Genomic DNA, 16,311 nt, shown 5'->3' with positions numbered 1-16,311 from the left:
TAAATCGTCTTTCATGTTTGGTTTTAGATCAAAGTTTTAAGTGACTTCTGTTCAATATTTGTTGTCATTGTTATTTTAGATTGCAAAATTATTTAACAAATGCTATTAATATTTAAGTTAACTATTGTAAGTTTAAAAAATATTATTTTGTATAATGCATTTATATATATGCTTGCTTGTTGATCTTAGCGATTGGCCGTTACAGCCCATTGCTTTATACATTTTCCCCATTATTTTTAACATAATAAAACAAAGCCAACAATCTGCAACAAAGCCCCTGACATTATCGATTGCTATTGGCAAAGGGTTATTTAGGCACAACTGATTCACAGTCGTTTCCATCTTCAGTGCATTGGGACCGTAAAACGTGCATGATGTAAACAAGTAAGGGCATTGTGATGATTGTTTATAGTGATTATACTCTGTTCAGCGAAAGCTATTTTTTAAGCAAAAGTATCTGAGAAAAAAACAACACCACATTAAGTAGTCTTTTGGAACGGACAGAAGCAATTTAGAATTCTGTTGAAATATCACGAGTACAATTGTTTTGATACTTTCATTATGATTTGGCAAAACATTTGACTTCTAGATTGTTCACAAAGTTTCTTAACACCCACATGCAGTTTTGTAATTTACCCGATTGTCATTTTGACTGATTTCTCACAATGTTTCGTGAATATTGGAAATAAAAATATTCTCTAAAGTGTTAACAATGTATATTTTGACAAAGGACAATGCAGGAACGATGATTAACAATAGGCACAATGTAATCACAAAAGCTCACTGTTAGCAAGTTGTGCTCATTTGATCTAATATGGAATCTTGCTAGACCTGTACATGTGTGTAAACTATAACAGAGCACTGTGAACAGGGTTTTAATTCAACGATTTTGTTAATTGACTGGGGTCCTTTGCGTCCAAGTCGTTTGATTAAAACTTTTAAATGGAATTTCTTTTTTTTTGCTTACATACACTATAAAATTGACAAAGTATTTTAATCACAATAATACAATACTAAGAATACACAGTGCATCTTCCTACAACAAACTTGTTGAGCAGACAAGGGTTTTTTAAGAAAAAATAAAACTACTTAATCAAGTACATACATGTAGTCCAAATGATGGGATTGTTCATGTTTTCTATATGCTTCTGACATCAATTAGTTTTGAATGAACACCTCAATACCAATAGACCAGCTGTCTATAATCTTCCCTGTTGAGAAGAACTCTTACAGCTCTCAAGCAGTGGTTGAAGTGTGAGGTCATGACTTGGTATTAACATCTTCCTTCTGTGGTATGTAAAGGTCGAATATTAAACTTTTACAATTTAAATGGACAATAAACAAATGTGAGTTCTTTGTGCAGACATTCTGATTTTGCAAAACAAATAAGTAAATGAAGGGATTTTTTTATATTTCAAAGATGATTTTGAAGGAGTCCGACGGACTGCCTTGACCTCAAAACAAGGATCCTAGTCTCATTTCAACAAGTCTCGGACTACCGGACTCCCATTAGTGTCGAACACTGGCTACCAGCTGCAACTGACACCAAGCCAGATTTTGTCTAAACATTTCTATTAACCAAAGTGTTTTCTCTCAGGGAGTCGCTAGGGGGCCAGCTGCAGCTGACCTTGGCCAAGGCCGACTCGGAGCACCTGGCGCGCACCATCGCGGAGGAGCAGCTGTCAGACGTAGAGAAGGAGAAGACCATGTTGGAACTGGAGGTGAAGGAACTCATCACCAGGCACAAGAGCGAGGTCAACAAGAAGGAAACCCTCATAGCCAGTGTAAGCATTATACGGGTGCTTTTGGTGGGAAAATGGGGCTAAATGCATGTGCGTACAGTGTTGTACTAGATTAGCTTAAACTGGATATTTGCTATTTAAAGGCTTTCAAGCAAAATACCATTAAAGCGGAAAGTGTCCTCCCTGATTCTTCACGCACATGCATTACTCCCAGTATTCCCAGAATTAGGCTCTTGTTGGCTATTGGTGTATATTAGGGTTTGCTCTGTTTGTCGGTTGGTTGCGTACAAGGTTGGTTTATTGGTCTGACTGTCTGCATTAATTGTTTAGTTTGTTGAGCAAACTGCATCACCTGCTATTACCAAAACCAACTAAACTTTGTCATCATCATGAATTGAAGATGTGCAAGACACTTTTCTTGTCCAATCTGCTTCACATGACAGTATTTAGCTTTGCCTTGAACATAGCTGACAAATCTATAATGGTTTAGTTTATGGCAATTCTTAGTTTGCTCTTTACATATTTTGTTATGCCCCCATGAAGTTGAAGGCATTCTGCATAGAACATGTCCACAAGCCCATCCATACGGACTTTGGTACGCACGTCTCATAGCTTGTGTGTTCAACTCCTCATTACTTCTGGGTGGTTATCTCTTAAACTTTCACATTTTAATGACCACAATTTTGAGATGGTAGTAAAGAAAGGAATTGTGGATGTGATGAGTTTTAGAAGATTTATGATCCTTTTTTCGGTTTTTATCTTATCCCAAATGCAGTTAGATATAGTTTGAGCGTTTTCCATCAGTCAAATTGTCCATCTGTCAGTCGATCCAACCATCTGTCACTTACTTTTCAGGGCTGAAGCTAAGAAACTAAATGAGATTTAAACATGAAAGTTTGTGTGTGTACAGATATAATTGAGTAGAAGTACAATAATTATTGCCCTTTGTTGTTTTTGTATGATGTCACATTTAAGGGCTATATATCCGATACAACACTACATTTCAATATAAAACATTATTGCTGTATTGATATCAATGAAGAGGGAGTTTTTGAGTTTTGTGTGGATGTGGTAATTGATCTCAGAGCCCAAGTACCAAGTTTTCAAGAGGGAAAAGTTGATGGCCATTAATCTGATGGGTCTGTTTAAGAATATTTTGTGATTTTGATCTTCTGTGTATCTGTAAACTAACAAAAATTTGGAGTGGTGATCACAAATTAATACACAAGTGTGTTAGGCTACAAAGTTATATATGCAAGCATCAGAATTTAAATGCGACATTTACAATCTGATAATGAACATTATTAAATGATTGTACCAAGTAATTTTTGTTGTTGATATGAGAGTAATATATTTTTCCTGGTAAGGCTCAGGATTGGCTTGTCTTTGTTGCACTGTTTGTTGGGTTGTTTTATAGAAAAAAATGATACTTCAATAATGAGGATCTGTTTGAGAAAAACAATAAATTATTATGACATAAGGAGAACCCAATATTGCTGGTATTGTACTGCAAGAAAATTATATTTCATTTGTCCATAAAAATTTAATAGAAATAATAAACTGCCATAACTTTTACATATTTGATACAAAATTGATTCAATCTTTGTATATAAATTACAAAATCAAGGTTGAAGAAGACAGATATTCTCTAATATTACAACTGGGCTCATTTTCAAGTAATTACCTTTAAATACCACACATTTTTATGCTACCCCAAAAGAAATTTGGGGGGAGCATATAGTCGCCACTTCGTCTGTCTGTGCGTGTGTCCGTCCGTCCGTGCGTGCACAATTTTTGTCCGGGCTATATCTCAGCAATTAATGACTGGAATTCAATATAACTTTATAGGAAGCTTCACTACCAAGAGGAGATGTGCATATTATCAGCCGGTTCTGGTTGGATGATTTTTCACAGAGTTATGGCCCTTTGAAAATTTTCCATTAACTGTACATATAGTGCAATTCTTGTCCCCCCAACTACTAGACGTTTCCTTTTATCTGAATATATAGTGCAATATTGTGACAAAAAAAAAACTTTGGGGAGCATCACCCGTCTCCGACGGTTTCTTGTTAGATAATGGTTGTAATTTAAATACAATGATATTGAAATAGTATCCCATAAGCATAATAAGTTGGGTTTTTTTAATTTGAAAGTTATATTTGGTGTAAATGGCTGTACATCAGGTAATGTACCATTTTTGCAATGCTATTGTGTTTGCCTCTATAAAGAACATTTTAGATTCAAACATAAACTTAACTTAATGATGGGTTAGAGATTTATGTTTCAACTTTCTTTAAATTATGGATGGATCTTGCTTACAATTTGCATGTGTATAACCTTACTGCATAGATGATTATTTGAAAGGAATTTAGGCTGTGACAATTATTGAAAAATTATAACCCTCTATCTGTTTTTCCACTATAGAATAGATATTACAAAAATGTTGTGGTTTCAACTCCTCTTTCTCCTCTTTAAGTACTGGATGGATCTCTCTTAAGCAATAGTTGAATGGCCTTAATGGGTAGATGATCTTAAAGAACATTATTTGGGTTGAGAGAAGTTTGGGCAAAATAATTACCCTTAGTTTCTTCCACAATAAAATATATAGTCCCAACATTTTATGTTTTAACTCCTTTTTAATTACATATGGAATCTGACTCAAACTTTCACAGTTGAATTACCTTAATATGTTTATGATCATTAAAAAGGAATAGTGACTGAAGTATTGCCCTTTGTCGTATGTGTTGCTGGCTTAACAGTGTATGTGACACATTTCTTGTTTATTTTATTGCAGCAGGGAGTGGATCCCCTATACTTGAGAAGTTTATTCCATTGCACTTAGGAGTTCTTTCCCTTTACTGAAGGTACTCCATCTCAGCTAGGATCAGTAGGTTGTACTTCCCATATCTATCATATTTGATTTGATTGCATTTAGGAGTTGTTTTCCTTTACTGAAGATACTCCATCTCAGCTAGGTCGTACTTCCCATATCTATCATATTTGATTCAATTGCGTTTAGGAGTTGTTTCCCTTTACTGAAGATACTCCATCTCAGCTAGGTTGTTCTTCCCATATCTATCATATTTGATTTCATTGCAGCTGGAGGATTTCAAGAAGGACTCCTTAAGGAACATCGATACTCTGCATGCAGACAAGGACGACCTCAACAACAAGATGAAGCAGATGACTTCTCGTAAGTGGCAACACAACATGCTGGAATTTTTTTTAACCCTTTCCCACTCAAAGGCAAAGTGCAAATGGCTATGTGCAAACAGCATAAAACCAGAACAGCCTGCGAGTAACTCGCAGTTTGCTCAAGTTTTATGCTGTTTGCGGTTCATCAGTATCTGAGGGATGGAAATAAAGCCTTTAACACTTGAATCTAGTAAGAAAGGTCTTTAATTAAATTTAACTTTCTAAGGAACTACAGATGCGTGAAAATGCGTATCTAAGTGGTAAATGGTTAATCTATGGCTATGAAATGAGGCTTGATCTTGGAAAACTTGTGCGTAAGGTTTTGCCCGGATTAACTTTTCATTTTGTGCAAGCTAATCATGAAAGACACTTTCCACCTTTATGGAATTATTTGTTTAAAGGAGGTCTCTACTGAAGGTAAATCCAGTCTATGCTGTAAGTGTTGTCCCTAAACGACCTTTTGGCACATGCATTAAGCCGTGTTTTCTCAGTGTATTCCACACTTTCTGTCCTTGGCGTGACTGGGATCTGGAGAAAGTGTTGGAGTTGTGGTTCTTGTTTTATGTTGTTTGTTTCATAATCATTTTGTTATGAGCATAGAGACAACCCATGTAAACAACTTCAGACATTTCTGATAAAAATTTGCTGAGGTCCTGTATACTGTCCGAAACTAATGGTCCATGTATCGTGAAAATCAAATATTTGTAAAACTGAAAAAAAAAATATGTTACTTAATGAAAGCTTACTGTGTACCTGTTAGAAATATTGACTGGTTTCATTTTACTATGTTCCAATATGGCTATTTGAGATAAAAAAAATATTGATATATGATCAGCCAGTCAAGTGCACTTGCTTTCTTCATGTGAGGTAAGATAGAATGAGGGTTTTTAAATGGTGATGAAACTGGTTTTCAGCCTTTGTACAATTAACATTTTAATGGGGAACCGTGCAAACTTTTCTTTTTCATTGACTTTTTTCACATTTGAAGTGAAAATTACGATCTAAAAAATTAATGAACACTGCAAATGAGCTGACCTTATTGGGAGAGACTTTGAACACGGAATGAGAAACAAAGTGACAAACATTACAGAATTTACTCATCCTTAGTATGTGACGTAAAGGAAAATTTTTGAGCAATAGACCTTGATGTTAAATCAACTAGGTGTGTTTTAATTGTATATCTGTTTTAAGAGGTTTGTCACCCGTTATACGCACCTTGTCTACCATCAGTCAAGAGAATTGTTCTGTTCTCCCCTCCGACTTCTACTCAATCACACACCTACAACCTGTTATATGACTGAAATACTCGTAAATACTGCAAAAAATCAAAGCTAACAAAGAATTTGATACCATTAAAAATCTGAAAAGACTGGTTTCTTTTGCAGAGATATCCAATCTTCAAAACAAGCCAGCAATGAACGATGAGCTGGATAAACTTCGCAAGATGTACTCAGAGGAGAAGACAAAGAAAGAGCAAGCGGTGAACAAGCTGGCCGAGGTGATGAACAGGAAGGACTTCCGTAACCAAGGCAACAAGAAGGGCGCCTCCACCTCCGAGCTGAGGAAGAAGGAGAAGGAGTGCAGGAAACTGCAGCAGGAGCTCCAAATGGTGAGTGGAATATGCACAGAGGTGTGATTTTTCCGCGGATATTTGTGGATCCAATTTACTCAGGTCATTACTGTACAACAGACCTTGAGGCATATTTCATAAATGGCTCAAAAAATCTTCCAATTATAATCAGTCTTCAATAATGTTTTTGTTTGCAGATTCCTTTGCTCATTGTGTAGTTCTTAAGAATATGAAGATTATCCAAAGAATGAAAAAAAAAATAATGGGAATGTTTTAAAACAACCATGGATATGAATCAGAAAGAAAAAGTAAAAATAATCTTTTCAAGAACCTGCAGCAGAAGCTGTTCATTGTGTCGGGGCTATGAAGTAAACTGAAAAATGCATCTCTTTTAATAATGCCAGAAAGCTGTAATGCAAGTCTCTTGTTATCCCCCGCCATAGGCGGTGGGATATTGTTTTGGCGTTGTCCGTCCGTCCTTCCGTCTGTCCGGCTGGCATTTTTGTGTCCAGAGCCATATCTTGGAAGTGCTTTGGGGGATTTCCTTGAAACTTGGTATGAGTATATATATGAATAAGAGGATGATGCACCCAAATGGCATTGTACACCATCGGATAATAACGGAGTAATGGCCTTTTGTATCTTTAGAAAAGTGCTTTTTTGTTTGTCCGGAGCCATATCTTGGAAGTGCTTTGAGGAATTTCATTGAAACTTGGTATGAGTATATATATATGGATAAGAGGATGATGCACTTTGGGGTTGTCCATCCGTCCAGAAAACCTTTGTGTCCAGAAGTATGATGGCGGGGGATATCAATTCAACAAATTATCTTGTTATCCCTACAGGAGAGAGAGAAGTACAACAAGGTGATGGAGAAGTTCCAGAGGGACCTGTCCGAGAGCCAGGCGGCCCTATACGAGGAGGGACAGTCACGTACCAAACTGCAGATGGAGCTGGACGCCAAGGACAGCGAGATAGAGCTACTGCAACAGAAACTGAACGTGGTCAACCTGGACAGTGCCTCCGTCCACAGTGGCAGTATGGAGGACGGGGATAACTCCATGCATAACTCCAGCCTCTCATCTCCAGGTATGTATGATATTTATGCCCCTCTTCAAAGAAGAGGGGGTGTATTGTTTTGCACATGTCGGTCGGTCCGTCTGTCGGTCGGTCCGTCGGTCGGTCTGTCCACCAGATGGTTTCCGGATGATAACTCAAGAACGCTTAGGCCTATGATCATGAAACTTCATAGGTACATTGATCATGACTGGCAGATGACCCCTATTGAATTTAAGGTCACTAGGTCAAAGGTCAAGGTCACAGTGACTCGAAATAGTAAAATGGTTTCCAGATGATAACTCAAGAATGCTTATGCCTAGGATCATGAAACGCTATGTTAAGCATGCCATTTATGTAATGTGAATAACCAAAAAGGAATTATTTGTGAACACATCATTTTTATTGTTGAGTCCACAGGCAGAAAGCTGGATATAGAAGTCACATTGGTCGATTAAATATTTGTGTATGCCTTTGAGCTTCTTCTCACTGTAACTTTTAAAATACTTACTATAATCACATTACTAATCTCTGCCTCTGGTTCCCTCCCACTGCAGACAATCATATGGAGGGCTGGCTATCGGTTCCCAACAAACAGAACATTAAGAAGTATGGCTGGAGGAAGCAGTATGTGGTGGTCAGCTCCAGGAAAGTGCTGTTCTACAGTAGCGAGGCCGACAAGCAGAAGTCTGCACCTATGCTTGTGCTGGATATAGAGTGAGTGATACATCGTGGATATGAACCTCGCTCTAGGAAAATGGGGCTTAATGCATATGGGTTTACCCTATACCACTTAAATACGTATTTTTACACATTTGTAGTCCCTTAGAAAGTTATATTTAATTTAAGAACTTTGGTACTGCATTCAAGTTTTAAAGGCTTAATTGCAAACCCTTAGATACTAATGAGCAGCAAACAGCATAAAACCTGAACAGACTGCGAGTTACTCGCAGGCTGTTTTGGTTTTATGCTGTTTGCACATAATCATTTTCACTTTGCTTCTGAGTGGGAAAGGGTTAAGTGTTGTCTCCGGTTAGCCTGTGTAGTCCGCTAAAAAGGAACCCTCACATATCAAATGACCTCATAATAATAAATAAAATGACGTCATTATATTACACTTGTTTGTATCAGGAAACATTATGCAGCTCATCTGAGCCTCTGTCTGCGACATCTTGGCTTAATGCCTGTTCGAAAAGTTTTGTCCAAGATTAGGCTGTGCAGTTGGCAAAGTGGAAAGTGTGGTCCTGAAAAAGCCTGTATAATCTGGTCCAACACTTTTAGTGCATACAAAAGCCTGTATAATCTGGTACACTACAAAACTTTAAGTGCAAACAAAAGCCTGTATAATCTGGTACAACACTTTTAGTGCATACAAAAGCCTGTATAATATGGTACAACACTTTAAGTGCATACAAAAGCCTGTATAATCTGGTACAACACTTTTAGTGCATACAAAAGCCTGTATAATCTGGTACAACACTTTTAGTGCATACAAAAGCCTGTATAATCTGGTACAACACTTTTTGTGCATACAAAAGCCTGTATAATCTGGTACAACACTTTTTGTGCATACAAAAGCCTGTATATTCTGGTACAACACTTTTAGTGCATACAAAAGCCTGTATAATCTGGTACAACACTTTTAGTGCATACAAAAGCCTGTATAATCTGGTACAACACTTTTAGTGCATACAAAAGCCTGTATAATCTGGTACAACACTTTTAGTGCATACAAAAGCCTGTATAATCTGGTACAACACTTTTAGTGCATACAAAAGCCTGCATAATCTGGTACAACACTTTTAGTGCATACAAAAGCCTGTATAATCTGGTACAACACTTTTAGTGCATACAAAAGCCTATATAATCTGGTACAACACTTTTAGTGCATACGAAAGCCTGTATAATCTGGTACAACACTTTTAGTGCATACAAAAGCCTGTATAATCTGGTACAACACTTTTAGTGCATACAAAAGCCTGTATAATCTGGTACAACACTTTTAGTGCATACAAAAGCCTGTATAATCTGGTACAACACTTTTAGTGCATACAAAAGCCTATATAATCTGGTACAACACTTTTAGTGCATACAAAAGCCTGTATAAAATGGTACAAAACTTTTAGTGCATACAAAAGCCTGTATAATCTGGTACAACACTTTTAGTGCATACAAAAGCCTATATAATCTGGTACAACACTTTTAGTGCATACAAAAGCCTGTATAATCTGGTAAAACACTTTTAGTGCATACAAAAGCCCCATTTTCCCAGAGCAAGGCTCATATTTGTTTGATTTTAGATTGAAAACTTATTTGTGTCTTGTTCTGAAAAAATTGGGCTTAATGCATGTGCGTAAAGTGTTGTCCCAGATTAGCCTGTGCAGTCCGCACACGATAATCAGGGACCATACTTTCTGCTTTTATATATTTTTTTGTTTAAATGATATTTTTTCCAAACGTTAAATCAAAAGTGTTGTCCCTGATTAGCCTGTGCAGACTGCACCGGCCAATCTGGGACAACACTTTACGCACATGAATTTAGCCCTGTTTTTCAGAGGGAGGCTCATAATCTATAGGTGTCATTATCTCACTGGGCTGGAACACATATACCCAGTGCAGGATGTATTGTAATTTCGAAATGTTTTGCTGTGAGGCGTAAATAAATAGGTCTAAACAATGTATATTTCATCAAATGATCGTTCACTGCTTCTGCATTATGTGATTGTTTTGCTTTGCAGGAAGCTGTACCATGTGCGGTCAGTAACGCAAGGAGATGTCTATAGGGCAGATGCAAAAGACATTCCCAGAATATTCCAGGTACAAATCATTGAACTTGATATGGATTTAATCATTTTTGTATGCCCCCAAAGGAGGGCATATAGTGATCGGACTGTCTGTCAGTCCGTCTGTCAGTCTGTCAGTCAGTCACATCTGTTAGTCTGTGCGTCCTTCCAAAAACCTTTAACAATGGCCATAACTTTTGCAATATTGAAGATACCAACATGATATTTGGGATGCATATGTATCTCATAAAGCTGCACATTTTGAGTGGTGAAAGGTCAAGGTCATCCTTCAAGGTCAAAAGTCAAGAAATACAATCCAAGGGAAGTAATAAGCTTAAAAGGGAGATAATTTCTAAACCTACCAAATGATATATTGATATTTTATTTCAAAGCGGCGCAATAGGGGGCATTGTGTTTCTGACAAACATATCTCTTGTTTAAGATGGCTTGCTTTTTATTTTCAAAATGATTATGATAATATTGAGTAAAAAAGACACAAAATTCTGAAACTGGAATTGTATTGTGCATTTACATATTGTGTGTGCGGTGGATAGCATTGCATCAGTCAATTTATTTGGGTATTACTGGTTCTTAATTTCATGAGAACCAGGCTGATCCGGATGTCACAGGTTCATTTTTGGCTTTTGGAAGTTTTCTATAGATTTTGCCCAAATGCGCCAAGTACAGGTTCTACTTGAGGGAAAGAGACTCAAAAGCGTGTCAATAAGTCTTTGGCTTTGGATGCAATTGATCTTAAATGAATATCCCCATTATATCAAATCATCCCACTGAATATGTCACATGATTTGCAGTTAGAGTATTTCATACTTCAGAGCATATGACCCATGACATGCCAAAATGGGTCTCTTTTGGCCGAATGTGCATTCTGATGAAGAGCTGCCTTGTCCTTTAATGAGATCACTAAACCATACAAGACTTAACTGTGGAAAGTGTAGCTTCTGATTAGACTGCTCTTAAAAGAATTATTTTCACATGACACAGGTCATATCGATTTTCATTCTTATTTTCAAAAGAGCATGTGGCTGTGTTTGTTATTTTAAATGTTAATTAATCTTTTAACAATTAGGGTATAAACACCTTTACATATCTGTTCTAGGTGCTGTATGCTACTGAAGGCGAGAACAGGAAATCTGAGGAGAACCCAGGGGAAATAAACAACCAGGTAGGCACATCAGCGGTACATCTGTCATAGTAACGAGCCAGGTAGGCACATCAGCGGTACATCTGTCATAGTTAGGGGCCAGGTAGGCACATCAGCGGTACATCTGTCATAGTTACAGGCCAGGTAGGCACATCAGCAGTACATCTGTCATAGTAAGGGGCCAGGTAGGCACATCAGCAGTACATCTGTCATAGTTAGGGGCCAGGTAGGTACATCAGCGGTATATCTGTCATAGTAAGGGGCCAGGTAGGTACATCAGCGGTATATCTGTCATAGTAAGGGGCCAGGTAGGTACATCAGCGGTATATCTGTCATAGTAAGGGGCCAGGTAGGTACATCAGCGGTATATCTGTCATAGTAAGGGGCCAGGTAGGTACATCAGTGGTATATCTGTCATAGTAAGGGGCCAGGTAGGTACATCAGCGGTATATCTGTCATAGTAAGGGGCCAGGTAGGTACATCAGCGGTATATCTGTCATAGTAAGGGGCCAGGTAGGTACATCAGCGGTATATCTGTCATAGTAAGGGGCCAGGTAGGTACATCAGCGGTATATCTGTCATAGTAAGGGGCCAGGTAGGTACATCAGCGGTATATCTGTCATAGTAAGGGGCCAGGTAGGTACATCAGCGGTATATCTGTCATAGTAAGGGGCCAGGGCCCAGTATCAAGAACATTCTTGGAAGATGAGATTTGAGTATCCAGCAGAGTGTTTAGAATGTCAGCCAGCTCACGAACAAAGTTAAATCTCGGCTATAGGATTGTGCACAAATTTCTTCCTCGAGCTCAGGGTTAAGTCAGACTAAAAACTTAAAAAGCTTTTATGAATACCAAATTGATCATAATGGGCGAACTCATCTCAACAATTTAGAAAGCAAGTTTAGTCAGAATATGGACTGTTTGTGATACAAGGCCCTGGCTTGCTAGCTCAGTTTTTTAGTGCAGGACTTGCAATCCAGCGTGTGTGATTCTATGCATGTTCGCCTGGGCTGCTTAACTTTTGTGGGGAAAGGTCATGAAATTATTTAAACCGCCATTCTTTTCCTGCCTCTGATGCAGCTAGGGCAGTTGCGTGTTAAGCTAGATTATGTCATAGTGCTTAGACATTCATAGAGCCGGTTAGCTGAAAAAAACCAGCTTTATTTGGTGTAAAATCCCTACAAACTGATGACTGACTTTTTTTTTAGTTTTGATAGTCTTTAAATTGTTGGTGCTTTAAATGTTTAAATTATATATATTGCAATGACATTTATGAAAAACTTAACTTCTTACTCTAAGCTTGCACATCTTCCAATCAATTGTAAACATTAAATAATCTGGTTTGTGTGTGTTCCAGCCAAAGGCGGGTGCTATTGACCATAAGGGTCACGAGTTTATAGACCTCCATTTCCGTACGCCCACCACATGTGATTCCTGCAACAAGCCAATGTGGCACATGCTCCATCCACCCAACGCCATGGAGTGCAGACGTAAGTGACAAATACCAGTTTTAAAGAGTGTAGATGGTAGCGAACAAAAAATCTGCTTTAATGTTTTTAGAGCTTAAGAAGCTGTAGACATAAGTGACAAATACTGGCTGTTATGATTTAAGTGCTTAACAGAGTGTAGTCATAAGTGAAAAAATACCAGCTTTAATGATTTTAGAGCTTAAGAGAGTGTACACATAAGCAACAATAGCTGTTTTAATTATTTTTGGGCCTAAGATACAGCTCCACTGAGGCCTTAGCTTGTTTTATTGAGAATGTTTTAAAATGAATGGAAATATTTCATTTTAATCTTAACTTAGTACAAGTCAATAAATTGAATGTAAGATAACTGATTGTCTTCATGCTTGAATGAATATTGATTAAACACCAAACCATTTATAGTCTAATTTGTCAAAGCTCTAGTCAATCTGATAATGATCTGCAGTGCATTCAGATTGATTTTGTTATTGTTGGAAAATTGTTCATAATCTTGCATTCAATTTTTTCTGTTAAGAACAATTGGAATAACTCAACTAGTTAAGCAAACTTTAGTTTTACTGGTATTGGTTTATGTTTATTAATTGTTTATAAAGGAAAGTTTCACAAATAATTCTACATGTTTATGTTTTCATTTTATTTAATATTTTGTTTCAGGCTGTCACTTCAGGGTGCATAAAGACCACTTTGACAAAAAGGAAGAGTTTGTTGGTTACTGCAAAGGTAAAAAAAATTTACAAACAAGTATAATGCCCCAAATTATGAAATGAACCCCTCTCTCTTGAGGGACCTGATGCAACTACACTTAACATAACAAAAGAGTGACTTCCTTTGAAAGAAAAATGTATTTTCTTTAGCATTGTTTTTGTATTTTGACCTTTTCTATTTGATAGATATTTATCATCAAAACATTGCAGACAGGTTTTGCAGATTTTTGCCTACCTATTAACTTCAGTAACTATTGCTGCTTTTATTAGAAGCAGTTTTTATCCCTTGCCTAAGGCGGAGGGATATAATTGGCGTTGTCTGTCAGTCAGTCTGTCTGTCACAAACTTTTTATGGCTATATCTCAGACACAATATATATAAGATTTCAACATGAATCTTTATGGGTGTATATTATATAAATATTACATGTCTGACAGGGTGACAGTAATTTTGTCAACTTGAAAAAATACTGTCGCCGAGGTTGAGAGTATTTTTCCGAAAGTTGACAAATTTACTGTCACCCTGTCAGACATGTAATACATGTATTTATTTTATTATACCAAAAAAAAACATTCAAACATGAACAATTTATATGAACCATGTCTGTTTACAATGGAAATGCAAAACTTCATACTGCGCATGCATGAATGGAACAGTTCAATTTTTTACCATTCCGCAAGTGATTGCTAAGGTAGTGGGCGACAGTATTTTTTGGTAATAGGGGACAGTATTTTTTGGACAGTAAATTTCTTCCCGCTGGGTCTGACAGTATTTCTATGTCAAGTAGCCTATGGGAGTTTAGCATAGTGAACTTAAGTGGGGTATAATAAACATGTATATCAATAAGGAGAAGTGCCATGCACAAAACAATAACCCTACACTTTCTTAAATAAGAGCTATTGCCCTTTGTGTTTTTTGTTGGGTGTAACTTTTCAGTGCTATATCTTATATCTGATGACAGATTTCAACATGAAACTTTATGGATGTATAGATAGCAATGATCAGAAGTGCTATCCACAAGACCCTTATCCCAGACTTTCTTAAATAAGAGTTATTGCCCTTCGTTGGTTTTGTATGATGTAATTGTTAAGAGCTATATCTCCATGCAAGCTAGATTTCAACCTAAAACTTCAAGTATGTATAGATATCAATGAAGAAAAGTGCCATGCAGAAGAACCATAACCTTACACTTTCTTAAATAAGAGTTGTTGTCCTTTGTTTCGTTTAGTTGTGCATCCATCAATAAACAAAATGTATTTTGTGGGAATATGAATTTAATGAATGGGCTTGTTTGTACGGTATTAAAATAACGACACAACATGAAGTTTTTTTAAGAAACAGTTGATTGTTCAAATAAACTAGGGTTAGATTTGACTGTAGATTGTACATTTAGTAATATTGTGTATAATAAATAATAGTATATACAATGTACAAACATTAATTTTATAAAGTTGTGTTTCCAGCGAAACATGACGAGAACATACAAAAACATACTGTCAGACAATAATTATATCAATTTGTGTTTTCAGTTAACTTTGATCAGAACATCCAAGCGAAGGAACTGCTGCTTCTGGCAGATACTTCAGAAGACCAGAAGACATGGGTGATGCACCTGAGCAAGAAAATATCCAAGAAAGGCATTGTCAGCCAGGGAACATTAGGGTACGTCTTACAAACAATAGTTGCATTTGAGATTGGAATTGCCATTTTATAAGTATTATATGCTATGCAAAAACTGTAATAAATTGAAAAGAAAGTGTATCATATGGTTAGAAATATAAAGTTTGAACAGTTTGTTCATGTTGATCATCAATATTTGTTTGCTCGTTATGTATTGTACCTGTATTAATGAAACTCGAAGAATCCTTCGGTACTGATTGCTGAGATCATAAGGTTTGCTTGGCTTTTACCTGTCGCATTACAAGTCAGACATTTCATAATAATTTTAATATGGTCTTACCATATTTATGCCCCTGCCAACGAAGGTTGAAGATTGTTACATTTGAGTCACACTGTTGGTCAGTTTTTTGGTCGGTCTGTCTGCATACAATATTGAAAGCCTTGCTTGGGGACAATGGGGCATAATAAATGGGTGCAAAGTGTTGTCCCAGATAAGTGTGTGACACTTTCTGCCTTAACAGGATATTCAATAATAACAGACCTTTTTTAAACAACAAATGCCATTAAAGCATAAAGGCAGGACACTTTACACACATGCATGTTTTTCAGAGCACAGCTCTATTATGAGTTTTTGATGTGAAACTTCCAAATTTCTCAACTGATTAAATTGAAACTTTAAATGTGTCACCTTTTCTTTGCTCAGTTAACCACACATTTGGTGGATTAATTTTCCCTTGCACCTAGCTGCCAAAGCAGTGCAGAGGTATTGGTCATGATTGTGACGAAAGTTATTTGTTTGTAAAAGTCATAGTTTGTAAACATCATTAATAAATATTTTAAATTGTATTGTGGCATACATAAGCAACATATGTTTTTTTTTATAGCAAGGTATTTGCCAAAAGTTGAAATGATTTTTATTGTTTTAAAAAATGTGTGCTATTTTCTCCAGAATTTCAAGCTGGGAAACTGTTTATTTCGATGACAACAATGAAGA

General features: G+C 36.8%; 1 protein-coding gene and 1 long non-coding RNA gene across 51 annotated transcripts in view; one reads left to right on the top strand and one right to left on the bottom strand.

Moving 5' to 3' along the window:
- LOC127862019 (rho-associated protein kinase 2-like) overlaps nucleotides 1-16,311 on the top strand; it is a 100,391-nt gene that overhangs the window by 67,915 nt on the left and 16,165 nt on the right. For all 50 annotated transcript variants that reach the window (XM_052400934.1, XM_052400927.1, XM_052400937.1 and 47 more), the window contains exons 25-34: nucleotides 1,598-1,784; nucleotides 4,842-4,935; nucleotides 6,323-6,546; nucleotides 7,353-7,596; nucleotides 8,121-8,280; nucleotides 10,302-10,380; nucleotides 11,464-11,529; nucleotides 12,864-12,996; nucleotides 13,648-13,713; nucleotides 15,227-15,359. In XM_052400934.1, coding sequence (XP_052256894.1) covers nucleotides 1,598-1,784; nucleotides 4,842-4,935; nucleotides 6,323-6,546; nucleotides 7,353-7,596; nucleotides 8,121-8,280; nucleotides 10,302-10,380; nucleotides 11,464-11,529; nucleotides 12,864-12,996; nucleotides 13,648-13,713; nucleotides 15,227-15,359 — 1,386 coding nt within the window. The remainder of the gene's footprint in view (nucleotides 1-1,597; nucleotides 1,785-4,841; nucleotides 4,936-6,322; nucleotides 6,547-7,352; nucleotides 7,597-8,120; nucleotides 8,281-10,301; nucleotides 10,381-11,463; nucleotides 11,530-12,863; nucleotides 12,997-13,647; nucleotides 13,714-15,226; nucleotides 15,360-16,311) is intronic.
- The window catches only part of LOC127862065 (uncharacterized), a 486,885-nt gene that overhangs the window by 454,475 nt on the left and 16,099 nt on the right, over nucleotides 1-16,311 (bottom strand). The gene's annotated exons all lie outside the window — the stretch shown is intronic.

Source organism: Dreissena polymorpha, chromosome 16 (assembly GCF_020536995.1).
Source record: "Dreissena polymorpha isolate Duluth1 chromosome 16, UMN_Dpol_1.0, whole genome shotgun sequence".
In the NCBI taxonomy this organism is placed as follows: domain Eukaryota; kingdom Metazoa; phylum Mollusca; class Bivalvia; order Myida; family Dreissenidae; genus Dreissena; species Dreissena polymorpha.
This window is presented reverse-complemented; position numbering and strand designations above follow the sequence as displayed.